The sequence below is a fragment of the Larimichthys crocea genome, chromosome XXIII (assembly GCF_000972845.2).
Source record: "Larimichthys crocea isolate SSNF chromosome XXIII, L_crocea_2.0, whole genome shotgun sequence".
NCBI lineage: Eukaryota > Metazoa > Chordata > Actinopteri > Sciaenidae > Larimichthys > Larimichthys crocea.
This window is the reverse complement of record NC_040033.1, coordinates 18,945,848-18,966,217: the sequence shown is the minus strand read 5'-3', so window position 1 is coordinate 18,966,217 and position 20,370 is coordinate 18,945,848. Positions and strand designations below refer to the sequence as shown.

At 38.7% G+C, this 20,370-nt stretch overlaps 1 protein-coding gene across 2 annotated transcripts; it reads left to right on the top strand.

The window, feature by feature from the left end:
• The first annotated feature begins 2,118 nt into the window (after positions 1–2,118).
• Positions 2,119–18,906, top strand: LOC104926299 (kinesin-1 heavy chain). 2 transcript variants are annotated; one of them, XM_019252880.2, is made up of 26 exons: positions 2,119–2,462; positions 4,163–4,250; positions 4,351–4,424; positions 4,541–4,645; positions 4,746–4,794; positions 4,889–4,944; positions 5,404–5,491; positions 6,575–6,699; positions 7,297–7,401; positions 7,735–7,880; positions 8,748–8,896; positions 9,502–9,701; positions 11,105–11,173; positions 11,474–11,680; positions 11,775–11,918; positions 13,260–13,448; positions 13,657–13,774; positions 14,392–14,447; positions 14,530–14,639; positions 14,722–14,823; positions 14,906–14,966; positions 16,001–16,072; positions 16,612–16,716; positions 16,842–17,055; positions 17,725–17,818; positions 17,922–18,906. In XM_019252880.2, the coding sequence occupies exons 1-26, from the start codon at positions 2,337–2,339 to the stop codon at positions 17,926–17,928; spliced, it is 2,859 nt and encodes a 952-aa protein (XP_019108425.1). In that variant the 5' UTR covers positions 2,119–2,336; the 3' UTR covers positions 17,929–18,906. The 2 variants fall into 2 exon arrangements, with proteins under 2 accessions (XP_019108425.1, XP_027129849.1); XM_027274048.1 differs by having other exon boundaries at positions 16,609–16,716.
• The last annotated feature ends 1,464 nt before the right edge of the window (positions 18,907–20,370 follow it).

Here is a 20,370-nt window from a genome sequence, read left to right as displayed (position 1 = left end):
TATGGGCTTTTTTTAAACTGCTACAATCATACAGACATTCAACATGTCAGCAGACACCTAATCTATTCACCTTATTTGTTCACTGTTATTTACTTTAAAGTCACTTACCAGCCTGCAAAATGTTCTTATATTTAATTTTAACTTGCTGCAAGGTCCTTTTATGGCCAGACAAGTTTGTTCTCTATGAAGAATAGAAAGATAATAGATAAAAAACGTAACATGAGGAAAATAGATTAAATGACACATTGTGGATAATTGTTTGCACTTAATCATACTCTACATTTCCTGAGTAACATGCGCCTCTACTTTCCACTTTTCAAGTAAAGTGTACAGCAGTTGATTAGTGGACTTGACAAGTAACTCCTTTAGTCCTTTAATTGTAGCCAATTATGACAGTTCCAGTGGAGCACTGCTTATTAATTGTACAGTTTTGGATGACTTACGCATTAAGTCCGTGTCATGCCAAAAAGTGATTGTCTGCCAGAATCTGACTTCCGGCTGCAGGAGCGCGCACAGCAGCCTGTTGAGTGGTAACGCAAAACCGTCTGCTTTTCTCTGGATGAAACGGTCATAATATGCAGATACACACAAAGTAAAGATTTGATTTGATAACTTTTGCAATGATCCTCGTGACTGCATTGTTTTTTATCTGATCTGGGGCTTTCATAGTATTTGCTTCCCATGTTTGGGATGTTTGGGATGTGTGTTTTGCAGTTTTCAATCAGTTTTCACCTGTCAAAAACTGAGTGAAGGCATAGTATAGTTACTCAAAGGTGTTTTCTGCCTAAATATGACTTGATCTCATTCATAAGCTTCATAATATAAACACTAGAGCTCACAGGACAACTTGGAATTCTTTAAAGAGACCATTACAACACAAAATGTGCTTTTGCACCTGCCAAAAAAATGATTGAAGGCCAAATACAGTTACTTAAAGGTGATTTCTGTCTAAATATGACTTGATCTCTTGATCTCATTCATAAGCTTCATAATATAAACACTAGAGCTCACAGGACACCTGGAATTATTTTAAAGGACCATTACAACACAATATGGGCTTTTTCACCTGCCAAAATTTGATTAGCATTGACATGAGAAATTATTAAAATATGAAATAGCTTTCATATTAAATACACATACATATCTTATTTCTAGTTGCTCCTAATCATCACTTTTTTTCTTTTTTTTTTTACTTTTCACGGATGGTCATTTGTTCTATCTGAGGTCTAGAGGACAGCCTCATTGTCTCAAGGCAAAGGTGCTGGGAAAGAAGAGGCAGATGCAGTCTTTGGTGCACAATGTGCAGATTAAAAAGAGTTTACTGGCCTGGCATGTCGGAGGACATTAATCAGTCCGCTATTGTCTGCCAGGCTTTCTCGCGTTCTTTAATTATGGCTTGGTATTGCCTATTTTTCGTATGGTCTCTTTCACCTCTTCATAGTACTCTATCAGGAGCTGTTGTTCAGTGGCCGTGAAGTGTGAAGCGCGACTTTTATCCATGTTCCCATCGGTGATTCTGTGAGCGATCGCGAGGCCGTGAACACGCACTTATCCCAAATATCTTCACCTGGTTTAACATAGTCGCGCTCGGCAAATGTGCAACCAATTAAACCAGGATGAGCTGAGCAGACTAGGCCAAGCCGCGCCTGCTCAATTATCCTGGATTTCTTTATTCTTGTTTTGTGCAATACCCCTCAGGTCAATTAGTCTTCAGAGAACTTGTGCTACATTACATAACTTGATCTTATAAAACCACACACAATTCTAGAGACATGATGGTTAGACAATATTAAAAATAAACTCATGGTCATTTCTCTGTATTCATTCTATTAAACCTGCACACTGTAAGCACATAGACAGTCTGCAGAGATCAATAATCTATAAAAAGTGTTTGTCAGATCCTGTAATACCATGTGACAGTTCTATTCATTTGACATGCGCTCTAAACGCTGATGTCCCACCCTGATGCCGGCTGTGTTTTATTCATTCTGATCAGTGGTGTACTTTCTTTCTTTTTAAGTTCTACCTCATCTTATATTTTATTACAAGAGCAGTTGTGTGTCAGATATATAGTATTTAGTGTGTGTTTCTAAACTCTAAGATCTGAGAAGTTTTCTTCTTTACACAGCTGAAGTTCTGATCTGTAAATACGAGGTTCAGCTGCACCAACGTTCATGATCTGTTTTTTTGGGGAACTTATGAGGAATATTTTAGGACAGTTTCTAGTCAGCCGAAGCATCTCAGTTAGGGGCGCGGTCTGTCTGTGGCTACCTGTTTTTCTGTAGCTGTCAGACTGACGGGAGGACGCAGCGCTCCATCCACCCACAGCGGCGGAGATGGCGGACGCGGCGGAGACCTCTATCAAGGTGGTGTGCCGTTTCAGGCCGCTGAATAGCTCGGAGGTGGCCCGGGGAGACAAATACATCCCGAAATTTCAAGGAGATGACTGCGTGCAGATTGCGGTGAGTCTTTTATTAACAGCTGTGGGATCATCAGAAGATAAATGGAACTCAGCTCTTTCCATTTAGTGAAAGTCAGTCAGTCAGTCAGTCAGTCAGTCAGTCATGACTATGGAAATATATTTAAGTGTTCTTAACTGTATTAATTGTGCTACGGATAGATTTTGTCTAGAGTTCTTTTATAGTGTCTCTCTTTTTTGAGTTACAAATAACAAAACTTAATGAACCAAACTTCATGCAAAGTTCTAACAATTTAATGTGACTAGCTAATCACCAGTTATTAAATAGTAATAAATAGTTAATAAACAAGGTCCAACATATGTCTGAATAAATCACTTTACCTTTAAAGAGAGCAGGACGAGACGCCAGTTCGATGGTCTGTAAGCTTATGAGAAAATGGTTTGACGAGTTCATCATCTCATTCCATCTTCTTCCACACATCATTATGTTCATTCTGTAAATTATGGTCTCATTTAGAGTAAAAACGATAAAGCAGGATATGTGGATAAAGTGTTGCGATGTTGTGAGAGGCCAGGGGCTTTTCTCTTTGATTGTATATGCAATCAAAGAGAAATGAAATGAAATGAAATGAGGACATTGTTTCTAACTTAAATTCAGTGTATTCAGACTTTTTAGAACAGGTCAACAGGGTAACTCAAACCACCCCCTGGCCTATAGGCATATTAATTATCATTATATTATATTAACAATCAAATAAGACTTGTGCACTTATACCATATATGCTGTTATGGGTCTCTCATTTTTCTTGACACCAAGTATTAATTGAAATGAACGGAATAACACCATCTACTCCCCGCCTTTAATTTTGAAAGTCAGAGATCCTGGTTTGAAATCTTATTGTTTTACGAACACATGCTACAGTTTATGAATCTGTGCACATGGATGACCAAACTGCTCTTGGTTATTTCATAATTTTATGAGACTGAAAGTAATTGTATAAAAAAAGAAAAAACGACCTAGTTTTTGTGATCAAATTTTAATTTTATTTTAAGGAAAAATAGATAGGTATATGTATGTTACAAAAATATACATTCACATACATACCTATGCATATGCATATATACAGATACATATGAATAAACAACTAAAATAAAATAATGAAAATAAATGAATAAATAAATAAAATATGAAAAAATAATAAAGTCAGAGCAAAAACAAAACACAACCCCAAATATAGCCCACCCACCCCCTGGATATCCTCCATACTCCATATCTCAGTCACATATTACACCTGAAATCCACGGAGGATAGTTAGGAATGAATGCTAAGCTTCTATTGCTGACTCTTTTGCTCCGTGGACCCTAGCTGTTGACAACTCCAAATAAACAATATCCAAATATGTTAAAACCCATGCTCGAAAAGAGAGTGAATGTGGAGGTTTCCAATGTGTGGCAACTAGTTTTTTTTTAGTCCAGCCAACAATGCTCTTCTTTTGTCCAGCGTCAAACCCAGCCTTGACAAATCATTCAAAATGAGTGTGGCAGGTGAACAGGGCACTCTGATCTTAAACAACTTAGAGAAGTTAAAGGCAGCCATCTTCCAAAATTCGGTCAAAAAACTACCTAGTTGAAAGTCCTGCCATGTACTGTATGCTAACATGCATGGAACCTATGGGGACTATGTGTGTGTGTTAACATGCAAATTCATGTTGGCATGTCATTATTGCCACCTCTTCTTCGCAGGGTAAACCATACTACTTTGACCGTGTGTTCCAATCCAATACAACTCAGGAGGAATTCTACAATGCTGTGGCTCAGAAGATTGTCAAAGGTGTAGTACAAATGTAGTCTCAGTGGCTGACACACTAAAATCCTGTAAATGCAAACCTAAACCTTGATACTAAATGTGTTCCCTTTGTCTTGTCGTACAGATGTTTTGGATGGGTACAATGGAACAATATTTGCCTATGGGCAGACGTCTTCTGGCAAAACACATACAATGGAGGTAATATAACACATTAGCGGGTGCTTTTTCCACTGGACAGTACTGCTAAAAAATAACGACTGCGATTCTGTTTATACAGTCTTGTTTATGCATGTTCATATAATTGTCTTCCAAAGGGGAATCTCCATGACCCAAATATGATGGGTGTCATTCCTAGAATTGTTCAAGACATCTTCAACTACATTTATTCCATGGATCAGAACCTGGAGTTTCATATTAAAGTATGTTAATATCTCAACCAGGCGTTCGGGTGCTTTTTTAATATCAGCAGGTACACATTAGAATGTTGGTCATGTCTCACTGGAAGCTTTTGCTTTGCAGGTTTCATATTTTGAAGTCTATTTGGACAAAATCAGGGACTTATTAGATGGTATGTTTTGGGTCTCTTTTCATCATCATTCAGACCCTGATGCAAACAAGATGTATCTGTCAGACATGATGTTTACTTTCTTTCTCCTCCACAGTAACAAAGACCAACCTTTCTGTACATGAGGACAAAAACAGGGTGCCCTATGTCAAGGTGAGACACGTGGGAATTCATTTTCATATTGGGAAATGTTGTTTGAGGTGCAGCATCAACTGTTTTCCCACAATCATATAGTCACAAGTTTGTCCCGGGCCTTTGTAATTCATTAGCTATGAATGACATAAGAGAATATGATCAAAACAATGGCTCTGACTGTGATCTGCAGGATGAGGTGAGAGTATGTTACATGACTTTTCAGCAGAGACTTTTACATTCATGTTTCATGGAATGGGATATTTTCTCTTTAATATTGTTCTCAACTATAAGTTGTGTTTAATAAGATAAAGAAATGAAGAGAAAATTAAGTAATAAGATCACTCTTCATAACTTTGTCTCTGAGAGCATCAGCCTAATACAATATGTCATGGTCTCCTTAGCTAATAATTGTCTCTCTATAAAGTCGGCCTGCTGCGGGGCTGTTGAACACAGTGTTTCCTTGTGATGTGTCTCCAGGGCTGTACCGAGCGTTTTGTTTGCAGTCCTGACGAGGTCATGGACACCATAGAGGAAGGCAAAAACAACCGAAGCGTGGCTGTCACAAGTGAGTTCATACAGTGAGTGCATTCAGTGTGGCTGCCTCTCATGGGTTCAACCTCACGGAGTCTCCTGACTGCAGCAAGACTCCCACCAGCCAAGAATGGCCGATGTCTGTGCTACCCACTCAACCAAATAAGAAAGAAAAGTGAAGTAAAAATAGGCACAGTTCATACTGTACATACACTATGTAATGTCTGGTATTTTTAATCCTGGACACTTGACTTAAACTGTAGCTAACCTGAGCTTAGTTTGAATCTTTGGTGTGTCTTTGGATTATCTTTGATTTTCACAATTTATGACAAAAGGCTTTTATAAAACTTTTTTTTTCTAAAATTAAATGTTTGTCATTTGTTATCACTAAACATCAGTCAGCTGTGGGTGTGTTATAATAGAACATTAGCTCACAGTTCCCTGAGTCAGAACTTATCAAAACACTGTAAATACTAGACAAAGTCTTTGCTCTGCTGATCTTCTGCTTTTGTCCAGATCTTGATTCTTACTGCTTCCTCTCGACATAAAAGCGTATAAGGAAATGAGTAATTTGTGTCATTCAAATTCTAAACCTATTTGAACACTTTGTCATAAATTTGTAGTCTCTGGCTGGCCCAAGCTAAAAAATAAACTGTGACATCACTAGGATATCATTAGGGTTATTTTCTCAGACTTAACAAAGCTCCTCTGACATCATATAACATTACTGGACTGTTTAACAGGCTGGATGTCATTAGCACTATACTATAATAATAATTTAATGTCAAACTGCAAAAATCATCATAACCATCCATGACCATGCAATGTCTTTTGTCTGTAATTGGGTCTCTAATGTGTGATTTCGTTAAAATAAGTGAAACCAGTGCAGTAAGAATAATTCAACTGGTTTCCAGTGAAAATCAACTTGTTTCAAGTCTTCGTATTTTATTAATAAACTTAGAAATAATATGTTTATACTAATAGCACACTAGTTATTAAGATTGTTATTGATACAAATTATACATAACTAGAGTGTTATTAATAAATGATACCAATAATGTAAGACTAGCACAATGCTAACTGTCTGTGTGTTTTTCATGTGTTTGTATGATGACAGACATGAATGAGCACAGTTCCAGGAGTCACAGCATCTTCCTCATCAACATCAAGCAGGAAAACAGTCAGACTGAACAGAAACTCACTGGCAAGCTCTACCTCGTTGATCTGGCTGGTAGTGAGAAAGTATGTTTCCATAGTAGTTTCTGCATCTGCACGTTTCTATTACAATTAAAACCCATTTGTTTCCAAACCTTTGGCCTGATCCAGTGAAATGGTTAAAAGTAGTTTGTTGGGGGTGTTGGTTAGCTCAGTCGGTAGAGCATCTGCCCCATGTACGAAGCTGCCTTGCTGCAGCAGCCCAGTGTTCAAATCTGACCTGTGGCCCTTTGCGGCTCTCTCCCCACATTCCTGTCACTCTTCAGCTGTCTCTATCTAATAAAGCTTAAAAAAGGCCAAAAGAAATCTAGTAGTTTGTTGTGTTCAGAGTTACAGCAGGGACATTGTAGTTATTCCTTTGATCTTTTAAACTTAGTCATCTTCATTGTTGACTTTCAGCAGTTTTACTCTAATTTCTGTTGCTCCTGAAGGCTCCATTAACTGTCTGTATTGAGTGGATTTATGTCATGAAACTTTAATGACAAACTGCTGCTTTCCTTTGGCAGTGGCCACTTCAATAATCTAATTTTGTATCCTGCTGTCATCGAATGTACAATATTAGCTGTGCAGAGTAATTCTGAACGTGTTTCTAATGATACAGTCCTGTGTTTGTGTGTTTTAAAGGTGGGTAAAACTGGAGCGGAGGGCACCGTGCTGGATGAAGCCAAGATGATCAACAAGTCACTGTCTTCACTGGGAATTGTGATTTCAGCTCTGGCAGAGGGTTCGGTGAGACAGTGTGTGTTTGAGAAAGAGAATGTTCATTATCGGTATTCACTAAAAGGAGAAAGACATAACAACTAAAATTATTTAGATTTTTGTCAGTGACTGGATAATTTTGATAGATTTTCTTTTTTTCTGGGTTGGAAATATGATCATCTGAGGTTTTATAGATTTAACATGAGTAACAATAAAGTGTAATCTATAAATTTAGCTTTGGAAATGAAACACAATATACAGTATACCCAAAATTAAATATGAAGATATTCCACACTGTGAATAGATGATCTCAGGAGGAACTTCATGTGTGCCCTTTGGATTCTGATCTGTGTCCTCTGTCAGAGCTATGTGCCATACAGGGACAGTAAGATGACCAGGATCCTGCAGGACTCCCTGGGAGGGAACTGTCGCACCACCATGGTCATCTGCTGCTCACCCTCCTCTTTCAATGACTCTGAGACCAGGTCCACGCTGCTGTTTGGACAGAGGTACATACACACACATACAACAAGTAAACTGCACTGGCAGTGATGGGAATCATAACATAACATTCACAGAGAAACTACATTTAATGTAAATCTCATCATGGCTGATCTACTGGATGTGATTTGTATCTGCACTGGTAACAATCTTGTCAGTGCAATACTACTTTGTTTTAAAAACATTTATATTTATGTTTACATATAATGAAAAATCTAACCAGTAGTCATGCCCTTTTGATGTACTTTATGACAAAAATAGGAAGGATTCTGCTGTATCCAGCAGCCCACAGCTAGTTATCACCCACAGAAATGATTCCACAATGTTGAGGATATGACATGAGAGTTGTAGCAGTTCTGCAACATTTTGAAGGTAAAAATTAAGGTATTTTCCTGACATTATCATGCACACAGATAAAGGCCTGTCTGTGTCACAAGAGCACCAGTTATTTGTGCACTTGCGATTGGTCACAGCTTTTACAGAGGAGGGAGGATGAATCACTGTGCTGTTTAAAGACTAGTCAGTCTTTGTTTTTCTCCCTCCTCCCAGTCTTATTCAGCTACACTAAGGTTTATATTTAGCATACACACACTCAGACATGAGAGTGGTATCGATTGTCATCGACTCCAGGCGGTAAAGCAAAGATTGAAAGATTGTTGAACTATTCCTTTAACAACCTACTAGAAAAAAACTTTTTCATGAGGTTGTCTGCAGTAAGAGTAGTTGAACATAAGAAATATTTTTTTAAAAATTGACCAAGCATATGGGTTTGGGATCTTATCCCTGACTGCATTAGCCCCTTAATGATGAAGAAGAAAAAACAAAGACAGTGAAACCCAATTTATAAGTGGCTGGTGATATTCCTGTCTCACCAGGGCAAAGACCGTCAAGAACACAGTGTGTCTGAATGTGGAGCTGACCGCAGAACAGTGGAAGAGCAAGTGGGAGAAAGAGAAGGAGAAGAACAAGACGTTGAAAAACACAGTCACCTGGCTGGAGACCGAGCTCAACCGCTGGAGAGGCGGTGAGGACCGTGTCATCATGTACATATTCTACATGATGACTTGTGGGTGTGGGTCATTTTAAACATGACCTTCAAGGTTTATCTAAACATCTGTTTTCTTCTTGATATGTCCTCACTGAGATCTGGGAACATGTTTTAAGAATAATTGAGGATAATGTAGCCTACTTGTTCAGAGAATATATTTCATACTTGTCATCTCCTCTCCCTTCCCAGCATATTTTCCTAATGTGTTTTTAAAGAACTGACTTTCCAGCTGAAGCAGCTAATTAGGTCCTGAAATATAGATTTTTAATGGGAACCTTCCATATGCTCATGTAAAAGCTCATTGGTATATAATGGCATGGATGAGATAAAAATGAAAGTTAAGCTCACACACACACTGGTTCTATTTGGGGCTTGAAGAGGACATGCTTAAAGAAAGAATCCTTTGTTCTCTTAAAAAAAAGGTACATGATCATGTCTGCCTTATACTAAATCTAAAGACATGATAACTCTAGAGTTGTCACAGGTCTTCATCTTAAAACAATGATTTGATTGAAGGAACAATGAGGAGGGGAGCAGCCACACAGACTGGAACTGATGTGCCTTTCTGCTGCCCCCTCCAGGAGAGAGTGTTCCAGCAGAGGAGCAGTTTGATAAAGAAAAGGCCAAAGCAGAGGTCCAGGCCCTGGACACTGCACTCAACAATGATAAGACACCACCCAAACCTGCCCTCAGCACCCTCCCTGGAGTCAAACTCACCGATGCAGAGAAAGAGAAGTATGAGGCAGAGATGGCCAAGCTCTACAAACAGCTGGATGACAAGGTGAGAAAAGATCTACTATGCACTTCACACCTCCAGAGTTATGATAGCTGTTCTATTCATTTTTAACTTGTATTGTTTGAGAGTGTGTTTGCTCATTTCTGTTTAGGTTTTTATTAGTTACACCATTTGTTTGAGCTTTTTAATATAGTATAGGGATCTATTTGTATTTTCTCAAGAAAGGTGCTCTAAAGTATGTGCAACAAATCAACTGCTCACTTTTCTGACAATGTACTTTGAACCAATCAACCAAACCTGTTAATTAGAGCTAACTAGCAGACAGACAACAGATGATGCCTCACATGATCACCTCTGGATATGAGGACTTACATTTAGTAAAGGACACACAGTTAGACACTTGAGCTTGACCCAGGCCTTTATAGCTAAGACATTTGTGAATTGCAAAACAATAACTTGGGGCATCTGAATATACTAAATATACTGTTGCACTGGTGAAAAGTCTCAGGGCATCATTATAGGCTATGCTGAATCTCTGCATGTTGTTTTTCCTATTGAAGCACTGCAGGTGGGCAGTATATAGCAGAGTATAAAATGCTCTAAATAAAGCTTCTTCTTCACAACAGCTTGCTCATACAGTCCTTAATATATCAAAAATATTAAGATATTGAAACTTACACACACAAAAGCAATCAGGGAAATATAATTATCGTATCTTGTAATATAAGAGAAAAGAGAAAAGCTTCAATAAATGTTGTCAGCCAGTGCTAAGGGTTACCAAATTATCCATACATAAGGTGATTAATTAAAATATTGCCACCATGCACCCTGTGTTACATGCATGTCCACGGTACAGATGAAACCTGATAACCTGCATAGACTGTCGAGTATACCAGTAAACAAGAGTAGTTATTATCCATTTAGGGATCCCTGTAAGATGCAATTTATCATTATTATTGAGTAATGTCTCACCTAAATAATGTAACAAGCAAACTCCTCTTCTCACTCACTAAACCTGCCTGTTTCTAAACCTGAGATTTAAATGCTTTGTTAAATTCTACCTCACACTATATCTACGTCATATGTGTTTTATATGTTTGCTTGTAACCTGTGTTGAGATATTTCACCTCACTAGTCCAGGGTTGTTTATCCAAAATATCACAGACAGACTCTAAAAACAGATCTCACATTTATCACTGTCATTAATATGTGAATAATTACTACTGAGATCATCAAAATATATAAAAATATAATAATTTGGAATAGTATATATAATGTTTCTAATCCTATATTTGAATGTTGCTAATAACTCTCTGTAGGGCATACTTACATGTAGTACCTCTGTTTTCCAGCAGATGGAGTGATTGGCTGCTGCAGTATTTCTTATAAATGAGCATTATATTATACTTCTTTTTTCTCTCATCTCCACCATCACGCTCTTCCTCCAGGACGATGAGATCAACCAGCAGTCTCAGTTGGTGGAGAAGCTGAATCAACAGATGTTGGACCAGGAGGAGGTGACACAATTCCCCCCTTCCTCTCCTCTACCCTCCCTTTTCAGCTCCCCCCTACTGGGTCTCAGCCCTCCAGCCATACTTGTTAGCACAAACCCAGCCTGACAGCTGATAGCAGACCATTAGTAGCCCTGCATGAGAGGTCAGACTGTAACTCACCCTAAGCAAACAGCAGTGGATGCTTACAGATTGAACACATGAGGTTTTGTAGCTGCACAGAAATGTATTTTGTAGATCCTGTTATGAATTCCAGACTTCCTAGTCTTCCTAGACTGAGCATCACTGTCTAATCTTCACCCGTAGCTCTTATCCTCCTCCCGCCGTGATCACGACACCCTGCAAACAGAACTAAACCGGCTGCTGGCAGAGAACGAAGCCTCCAAGGAAGAGGTGAAGGAGGTGCTTCAGGCCCTGGAGGAACTGGCAGTCAACTATGACCAGAAGAGTCAGGAAGTTGAGGACAAAGCAAGAGAATTCGAGGCTCTCAGCGAGGAGCTGAATGAGAAATCGGTACTTTTTATTTCACCTGAATTCATGATGGAAATGAGTACACATGATCACCTTGTAAGGTGTGAATTTATTTATGTTGTTGTCCAAACACCAGAGCTCCTTGGCCTCCATTGACTCTGAACTCCAGAAGCTGAAAGAGATGACCAACCACCAGAAGAAGAGGGTCACTGAGATGATGTCATCATTACTCAAAGACCTGGCTGAGATTGGCATCGCTGTGGGAAGCAACGACATTAAGGTTACCAGTCCTGATGATGATGACACACTTTCAAATTCAGAAATTCACAAATAAACCAGAAATCAAAAAGAATCCATGCCTCGGCAGAAGAGACAGGTCGAGTGTCTCTTGTGGAAATGTACTTTGAAATTGGAAATTGCCTTCAAATGCTCCAAGCGGGAATTTAACCTTGCAGAGATTTTATATTGCTGTCAGACAGACTGTGCTGCTAATGAATGAATTAGTCCGTCAATTAGCCAATTAATGAATTAATCAGCAGGAAATTAAAACCAATGTTTATAATTTAATAACTGTTTGTCTATCAAGCAAAAGTAGCAAAAGCTTAACAATTCCAGTTCCTCGAGTGTCAGGATTTGCTGTTTTGCCCAGTTTTATATTGTCATTATAATTCTAAACATGAACATATTAAACCATGTTTATACAATTTTTACATACATTTTTGGATGAACTAAAAAAAATTTCTCAGGAACTAGCTATTATAATGAGACATATTTATTACAGTTGAATGTAAATCTATCTATACACAGTCATCAGTGAACTGTTCACGTGGATTGTTAATGAAAGTGGATTTGCATGGTAAATGGTTCTAACACTCTCTTGTTTCTGTCCACCTCAGTTGGTAAAGCTATTTTACTATTTTAGATTGAAATCAGCATAATCCAGGTTAATGACCATCTGACACTGACGTGCTGCATCAGCGTAACTCGGTTCAGAAAGATCACAGAGCTCGTCGTCTATCCTTGAGTCAAAACTCAAACTGTTATTCATCCAAAGCGCTGCTCCTTCTATCTATCACCATACACAATGGAACAAAACATCTTTTCAATTGTCAATAAAATTAAGATAAGAGAAGTCGACAGCAATGATATTTTTCACCTACCGGTCAAACCAAACAATCTGAACATGTTATCTGGGACATTTTCACCCAAGAATTCAATGAATCGAAAAATGTATTTCCAGATTAAGTAATTAACATGATTGTTAGTTGCGGCACTAGACACTGTCATGTCTTTATCTTTTGAATTTTCTGTTGATGCAGTTTGGTTTTAAAAACAAGGTTTTAAGTTATAATGGTTAGGCATTGGTTGATAATACGTAAATCTCTTATTTTTTTTATCATTTTAAAGAAGAAACTCTTTGAGGAATCTCTAGTTTCAGCTTCTAAAATGTGAATATTTTCTGGTTTCTTTTGTCCTCAAACAGTAATCAACATTTTTCACTATTTATGGACCAAACAACTGAAAACAATCATTAGTTGTAGCTGTATTATATATCATTACTTATTGCTACACAGCCAAAACATAAAGCATATCTTCTAACTATGTTTTTCTGACCTGTCAGCAACAAGAGAGCAGCGGCCTCATTGATGAAGAGTTCACTGTGGCCCGTCTCTACATCAGTAAGATGAAGTCAGAGGTAAAAACGATGGTGAAGCGCAGCAGACAGCTGGAGAGCACACATGCAGAGAGCACCCAGAAGATGGAGGCAATGGAGACGGAGCTGACTGCCTGCCAGCTCCGTATCTCCCAGGTAACTGCTGCTCACCGTCATGTATACTGTCACCATAGTGACAAATGTGGCAGTTAATTAAAATGGCTCATGTGGTTATCAATCAAAGGACATATTGGTACGTTGATGGGGGTTTTCCTGTTGAACACTGTCACTGCCAACAGTTTATAATGGTATAATAATATAATAACAAAGTAATATAATGTCTTTTCTCTCTATTGGTGTTCAGCATGAAGCCAAGATAAAGTCCCTGACGGACTCCCTCCAGAATGTGGAGCAGAAGAAGAGACAGCTGGAGGAAAATGTGGATTCTCTTAATGAGGAAATAGTCCGGATCAAAGCCCAAGGTAGGCATAGTCCACTATACAATAACCCTCTCATGGTCTTCTCAAGTCTTTTAACTTGCAATGACGAAAAACTTGTTATACTCAGCCTGACTGAGCAAACTCTAGCAGTTGATTTAAGTATATTTGGTTTAAAATTAAATAGGTATCTACAAACAAACCCTGTACAGAATACTCCCCAGAAAGTTTTTTTTAAAACATGCTCTCCCAATTTTCAATATACATATGTCGAATTTAAAATTATGGAATTTCTATATACGTACATTGAAAATTTCATACTATGAATACTACGTATACAAGAATAATAAAAGTTTTTCATTGTCTCTCATGTCACTGGGAGTTGAGTAACTTCAGCTTAGAGTTTTCTTGTGTCTGAATATAAAGTCAGATGTTTTGTTCAATACCACAAAATTGTTTAAAAACTGTTGCACCAAACACAGATATGCAAGTCTGATCTAGTTCTGAAATGCATGTTATGACTTTTTGTTTATTTGTATTTGCCATTTGTATCTTTAAAACGTACTTTATTTTATATTAGCAGAGATTAATCTAAAAAAATCTAAAAATAAATAAATAAATCTTGTTCCTGGCTGGGGATCACCTTTTTTGTCTCTTTCCAGAGAAAGTCAACACCATGGAGAAGGAGAATGAGATCCAGTCTGCCAATGAAGTCAAGGTACTGTACCACTAAGCTGCCCTTTACAAGTGTGTTCTCCAACTAATGTTGTGACTGTAGCTGTTTGCTGGTGCATCTTCAGGACGCTGTGGAGAGGCAGATCCAGTCTCACAGAGAGACCCATCAGAAACAGATCAGCAGCCTGAGAGACGAGCTGGACAACAAGGAGAAACTCATCACAGAGCTGCAGGAGTAAGACACAACACCACACACACTTCTCTTTCTAAATGTGACCAATACTTTAGTGCTGATACTAGTGCTGATGTCTGTGTAGTCTGAACCAGAAGATCATGCTGGAGCAGGAGAGGCTGAGGGTGGAGCATGACAAGCTCAAGGCCGCTGACCAGGAGAAGAGCCGCCAGCTGCAGGAGCTCACGTAATGCCCCGATGTTAGTCTGATACAGCCTGTTTCACATTATTCTAAATGCAGTAAGTAACCTCTATCTTATGTTGCACAGGGTACTACAAGACCGGCGGGAGCAGGCCAGACAGGACCTGAAGGGACTGGAGGAGACTGTGGTCAGTTATTGGCATGTCCATTGAAATCTGTGTTCAGTTAAAGGATGAGTTCACCCAAATTACGTATATATTAAGTATTAATCTGTTTATAAATCCAATGGGGGTGAATAGAATTTGTTTTGAATTTAGGTTTTTTTCAATTTTAGATTTGACAATGTGACATTTAAAAGATTCAACCGCAAAATCTCAATGCAGGAGCAGTGTTGTGACCAAAAAATCATCCCAGATGCTCTTTTAAGGATGTGTATCTGCATAAACGAGTAAAATAAGAATCTTCTGAATTGAAGCTGTGTCCCAAATATATATGTATGTATATATATATATATATATATATATATATATTACATACTAAGTAGTCAACGGTCAATAAGGGTCAATAAGTTGTTGCAATACACAAAAGAAAAGTAGGAGGTTCTTACAGATGGAAGAATTCAGAGGAATTGTGGGTGGTGGTAAAACAGCTTCAGTAACATTTTTGTTATCCATTTATATGTTTTATTCAGCATTTCCTGTTAGTATAAAATGATAAGTTAATTTCTTGTAAACTACAGTAACTCTTCCCAACGTTAAATCAAAGAAGAGTGTCTATCAGAATCAGGTTTATTGCCAAGTAGGTTTTCACATACAAGGAACTTGTCTTGGTGTTTTTGGTGCATAACAAAATACAGTTTGTGCAGGAATGTGTAAGTCTTTCCCAGGTAATATGTAAGCATTCACAGTATGAAGACTATTTTAAATGTACAGGATATAGTAGTACAATACACCTGTATGTGATTGGGTCACTTTTTAGTACAGTACACAGAATGATTGCTTTCTCTTATTGATGAGCAGTATCATTCTATCTGAGGCTAAATTATGTTCTGTTCTCTCTGATATTAATTGTATTGGTGGATCTGAGAGCGCCACAAATGAAACTATTCAGTGCTCATATTTGGGTGGACGTTGAAATGTAACTTGGATGAACCAACCCTGTATGAACATTCCTGTAAAGTCTTTTTTTCTCCTCTGGACTGAGTTAATTTGCCTTTACACAGGCGCGAGAGCTGCAAACACTCCACAACCTCAGGAGGCTTTTTGTTCAAGACCTGGCCACAAGAGTGAAAAAGGTAAAAGTCCTGAGAGTATGTAAGCTGCTCATGGTACATTATCGCTTTAGTCAACATCCTGTAAGGTTTTGTGCATGATTTACTCCTACCTCATGAAACATCACATTAACCCTTGGTGTCCCAACCTTGGCGTTCACCTGCAACAAGACAAACATATTTTCCTCATGCACTGGCTGCCATCCATTTAATTTGCACCATGATGAAATTTTAATGAATCCGGGGAGCACAACAGAAAGTGTCTGCAATAAGTAGGCCATCTGATTCTTCAAAGGTAGCAGCTGTAAATTAGGGACCCAGGCCGCCGGCATGGCGCTCATCTCCAGGCATGATGAGATAAACAAAAGCAAAGCAATCTCTCCTGGAAAACACAGAATACACGCAGTGTTGTACCCATCCAAAATCTGCTACTTATCACCTCATTTCGCTGCACATGGGACACTTTGGATTTCAGAGGGCTTTGGATACTAGGCTGTAGGAACTAATTGATAAATGAATGCACATGTAAAACATGAATTAAGCAGTGTGTTGTGCTCCAGCAGAATGCTCACATGGACTCAGATGATACCGAAGGCAGCACTGCCCAGAAACAGAAGATCTGCTTCCTGGAGAACAACCTCGAGCATCTCACCAAAGCTCACAAGCAGGTAACAATATGTAAAACACACAATCACCACAGTGCATAGACTTGACTTTCACCAGATTGTATGTCTAAAGGCTTCACGCTCTTGTGTCCTCTCCCTTTTTGTGTTATCTGTTTTCCCTTCTGCAGCTGCTACGGGACAACGCTGACCTTCGTGGTGAGCTTCCTAAAATGGAGAAGCGCCTGCGGGCCACTGCTGAGCGGGTCAAAGCTCTGGAGTCTGCTCTGAGGGAGGCCAAAGAGAATGCAGCACGCGACCGTAAGCGCTACGAGCAGGAGATGGAGCGCATTAAGGATGCCTTGAAGCCCAAAAACATGGGAAGGAGACCCTCTGCACAGATAGGTCGGTTGTGAATCGTGGTGTTCAGTGTACAAGGTTGTTTAACAAGTCAATGCCAAAGAGTCTTAAAGGAATAGTTTGGCATTTTTGGAAATACACTTTCTCACTAAGAGTCAGATGAGAACATTGATGGCACTCATATGACTGTGTGTTTAAATTAGGAAAGGCTCACCAATACATCTACGTCTTTTGTTTCATCCGTACACAATCAGAAATGTTTTGTTCTTTTACAGTGAGGTACATTCTGTAACTATTTCTTGGCAGATGCAGCGAAGTCTGTCAGACTTTCTCAACAGACTAATAAATGTTCATCAAGAAACAGTTCCAGCACATAACTCAGACTAACACCACATACTGTTAGTGTGTTTCTGTTTGTGTGCAGATTAAACACAGAAGATCTAACTTAAATATTAGAGAGCTTTGCTTTGAGTCAGGGTACGTGCTTCCACTCTTTATGCTAAGCTAGGCTGACTGAACCCCCGCCTCTAAACTTGAGCTGAACACACAGATGTGAGAGTGGTATCATGTAAACTCTCAGAAAGAAGGTAAATAAGCGTATTTCCACAAATGATTTATTAATATTCAAACAAAAAACGAGAGCTGTGTACCATATGTGATGTCTCAACCTGCTTTCTGTATGTGACCTGTGTTACCCCTCTGTGTCTAACCCAGCTAAGCCCATCAGACCAGGCCAGCTGCCAGGAGCCTCTCTCTTGAACCCCAGTGTCAACAGGTCCCACCTCATTAAGGGAGGAGGCAACAGCAGGTAAGATGAGAATACACTGGGTATTCAAGTCATCCAAACATATAACATATAGTAAACATAAGGGAAGATGTACTTTCATTCCTGTTCTATTCTCCCCCTACAGCTCCTGAGGATGGAGCACAGTCACCCACATGAAAATCCAAAGAAGCATTCCAAGATATTGAACTTGTACCTGGCACCATTCTCTCAACAAAGTGTGTATATATTGTATATAAGTCTGACCTGTAGTGTGAAATCAAAACACATTACACTGCCTTTCAAAATCAACACAAGGTCACATGTTGTTCTGTTAATAGCAACTTACAAATATATTAGCTAAAGTGTGCCAACATTAGTATGTGTTAGACCTCCATGGTGTCCCGATCATAAGACGACCTGTCATTCTGTACAGGAAATAGAAAGCATGGTCCTGTTTCTCTTTGTCTTTATGATTCCTCAGGAGATTCCTTTGGTTTGAGCACAGACTGCGGATTGATTTAAGTGTACTTAAACATGCACAGGAATCTCATCAATATTTATGGTGGTTGCATGTGGGCAAGAGGCAAACTTGGAAGGGGCAGAGGAAGATCACTTAGTAACACCACACATCACTGTTGATGTGTGGATGACTGTAGTAATCATTCAAAAGTGTATTAAGGAGACAATATTTATCTGAACAAGTCACTTCATTGACAACAGCAACAACAGCTCTGTTGTAGCAGCCTTATTAACCCTCCTGACCTAAGCTAAATAAGTGCAATGGTGTCCCATTATTGTACAGAATAAGTTAAAAATGTGCTAAACTAAAAACTTCTGAATGGATCTGTTGTTTTGCTTCTTAAACCAAAGACTTTCAAATGTTTTGCTACGGTGAGCCTCTAAATGTGTCTTATGCTTTTGCTTTTCTCTTTCATATAATGAGTATATATTATTCATGACTTCATGCTGAGAAGAAGTCATAGGCGCGATTGTGTAAGTGCCTATGCAGTTTGTCCATGTTACAGCAGCACTGTATGTTTCAAACACACTGTCGTTTTGTGTACTGTTCAGTACTCTAGGGATAATAAATTGAAATTGGAAACCTTATTGTGTTTCATTTATTTGCCCACATGAGACAATTTTGAATAGAGTACAGAGCACATGAGTGTAAGTCATGGGTCTGTATTGGCCAAAGAAATACTGCATGCTAAACACAAGCTTGACTGTCTACAGTAGGCAATGGATTTTTTAAAAGATTGTTCACTTATATAAATAGAAATAGAGAGCATTGAAACTAATAATTAAAAAGACTCTTTTAAATGAAAATGAAAATGAATTCATTCCCTTTAAAATACTGACAAAAGCACACAAACGTAATGAGCTCAGTGTGATGTTTGATTTTTCTCAGATTTAAATCACTTCACTGCTCAGGTCTGTCACTTCCCCTCTCACACCAACAGGGTGTGCTTTTACACAAATATGCAAACACACAATGAGAAGTGATTAAATTACTCTTCATGTATTTATTCAGAAATAATGTAAACTTCATAGCCTGAGGCTGATTTCAGTTCCTCCATAGTCTGGGTGTTCTTTGTGGAAGAATTGCTGTGTTCCTGGATCATCCAAGCACTAAATCATTCATGATCCTGGCTGGATGGTGAAACTCCCCGCTGTGATCGGCAGATAGAGCTCGGCTGAGGAGGAGGGGGACCTTTTCATGTTTATCCTATGAATTAACATCGTGTTGTCTGGATTTAAGAATATGAAATTATCATTCTTGTTGCAACTGTATGTTTTATAATTACTAAAGGTGAGATCGAAACTACTGCAGATTTAACAGGGGATCCCCTGGAGCTCCGTCAAAGGGGTTCTGGATGCCTTCTATCAGTGGTGACAGACGGGCGGGGTGGGAGCGACAGACCTGCGTCTGCAGGACCACAAGCGAGTCAAGTTGAACGGAAACACAGTGACTAGAACCGGATTTCAGTCGAGTGAGTGTTCAAAATAAAACTAGCTTTTGCCTAATTAAGATAACATGAGGAAATAGTATAGAGACAACACTTTTCAAATTACGGCACCATGTATTCTTCTGTATGACACCAGGCTTTAGTAACATATTTATCTGCACTGTTAAAACTATCAAAATTCATTATCATCAAGTTGTAGTCACATTTGAAACGATCATGCATTTTGCGTTTATGTGTATTTCAGGATAAGACTATAATTATTGCAGTGAATTCGATCATGTCAGTGGGTTTAACCAGCGTGCGTGAATGTATAGTGTTGGCAGATTTGTATGAAATAACACAAAAGCAGGATATATGTAACTCATAGCTATAGACATGCATTTGGAGTGCATATTTTCAAGCAACAGGTCCCAACACACAATGTTTCCCCTTAATCACACTTATTAGGGAAATGTGACCAAAGTGTTACCCAAAACAAGAGATCACTTATAGTAAATATACAACTATTTTTGTAATTCTCTGCAGCTGCTCTGCTTAAATTTCAAGCCCCCACCCCTCTCAAAAACAAACAAAACAAAACGTGCTTTAACTTTGAAGGCTATGACCGGATACGCTACTTGTTTCCCG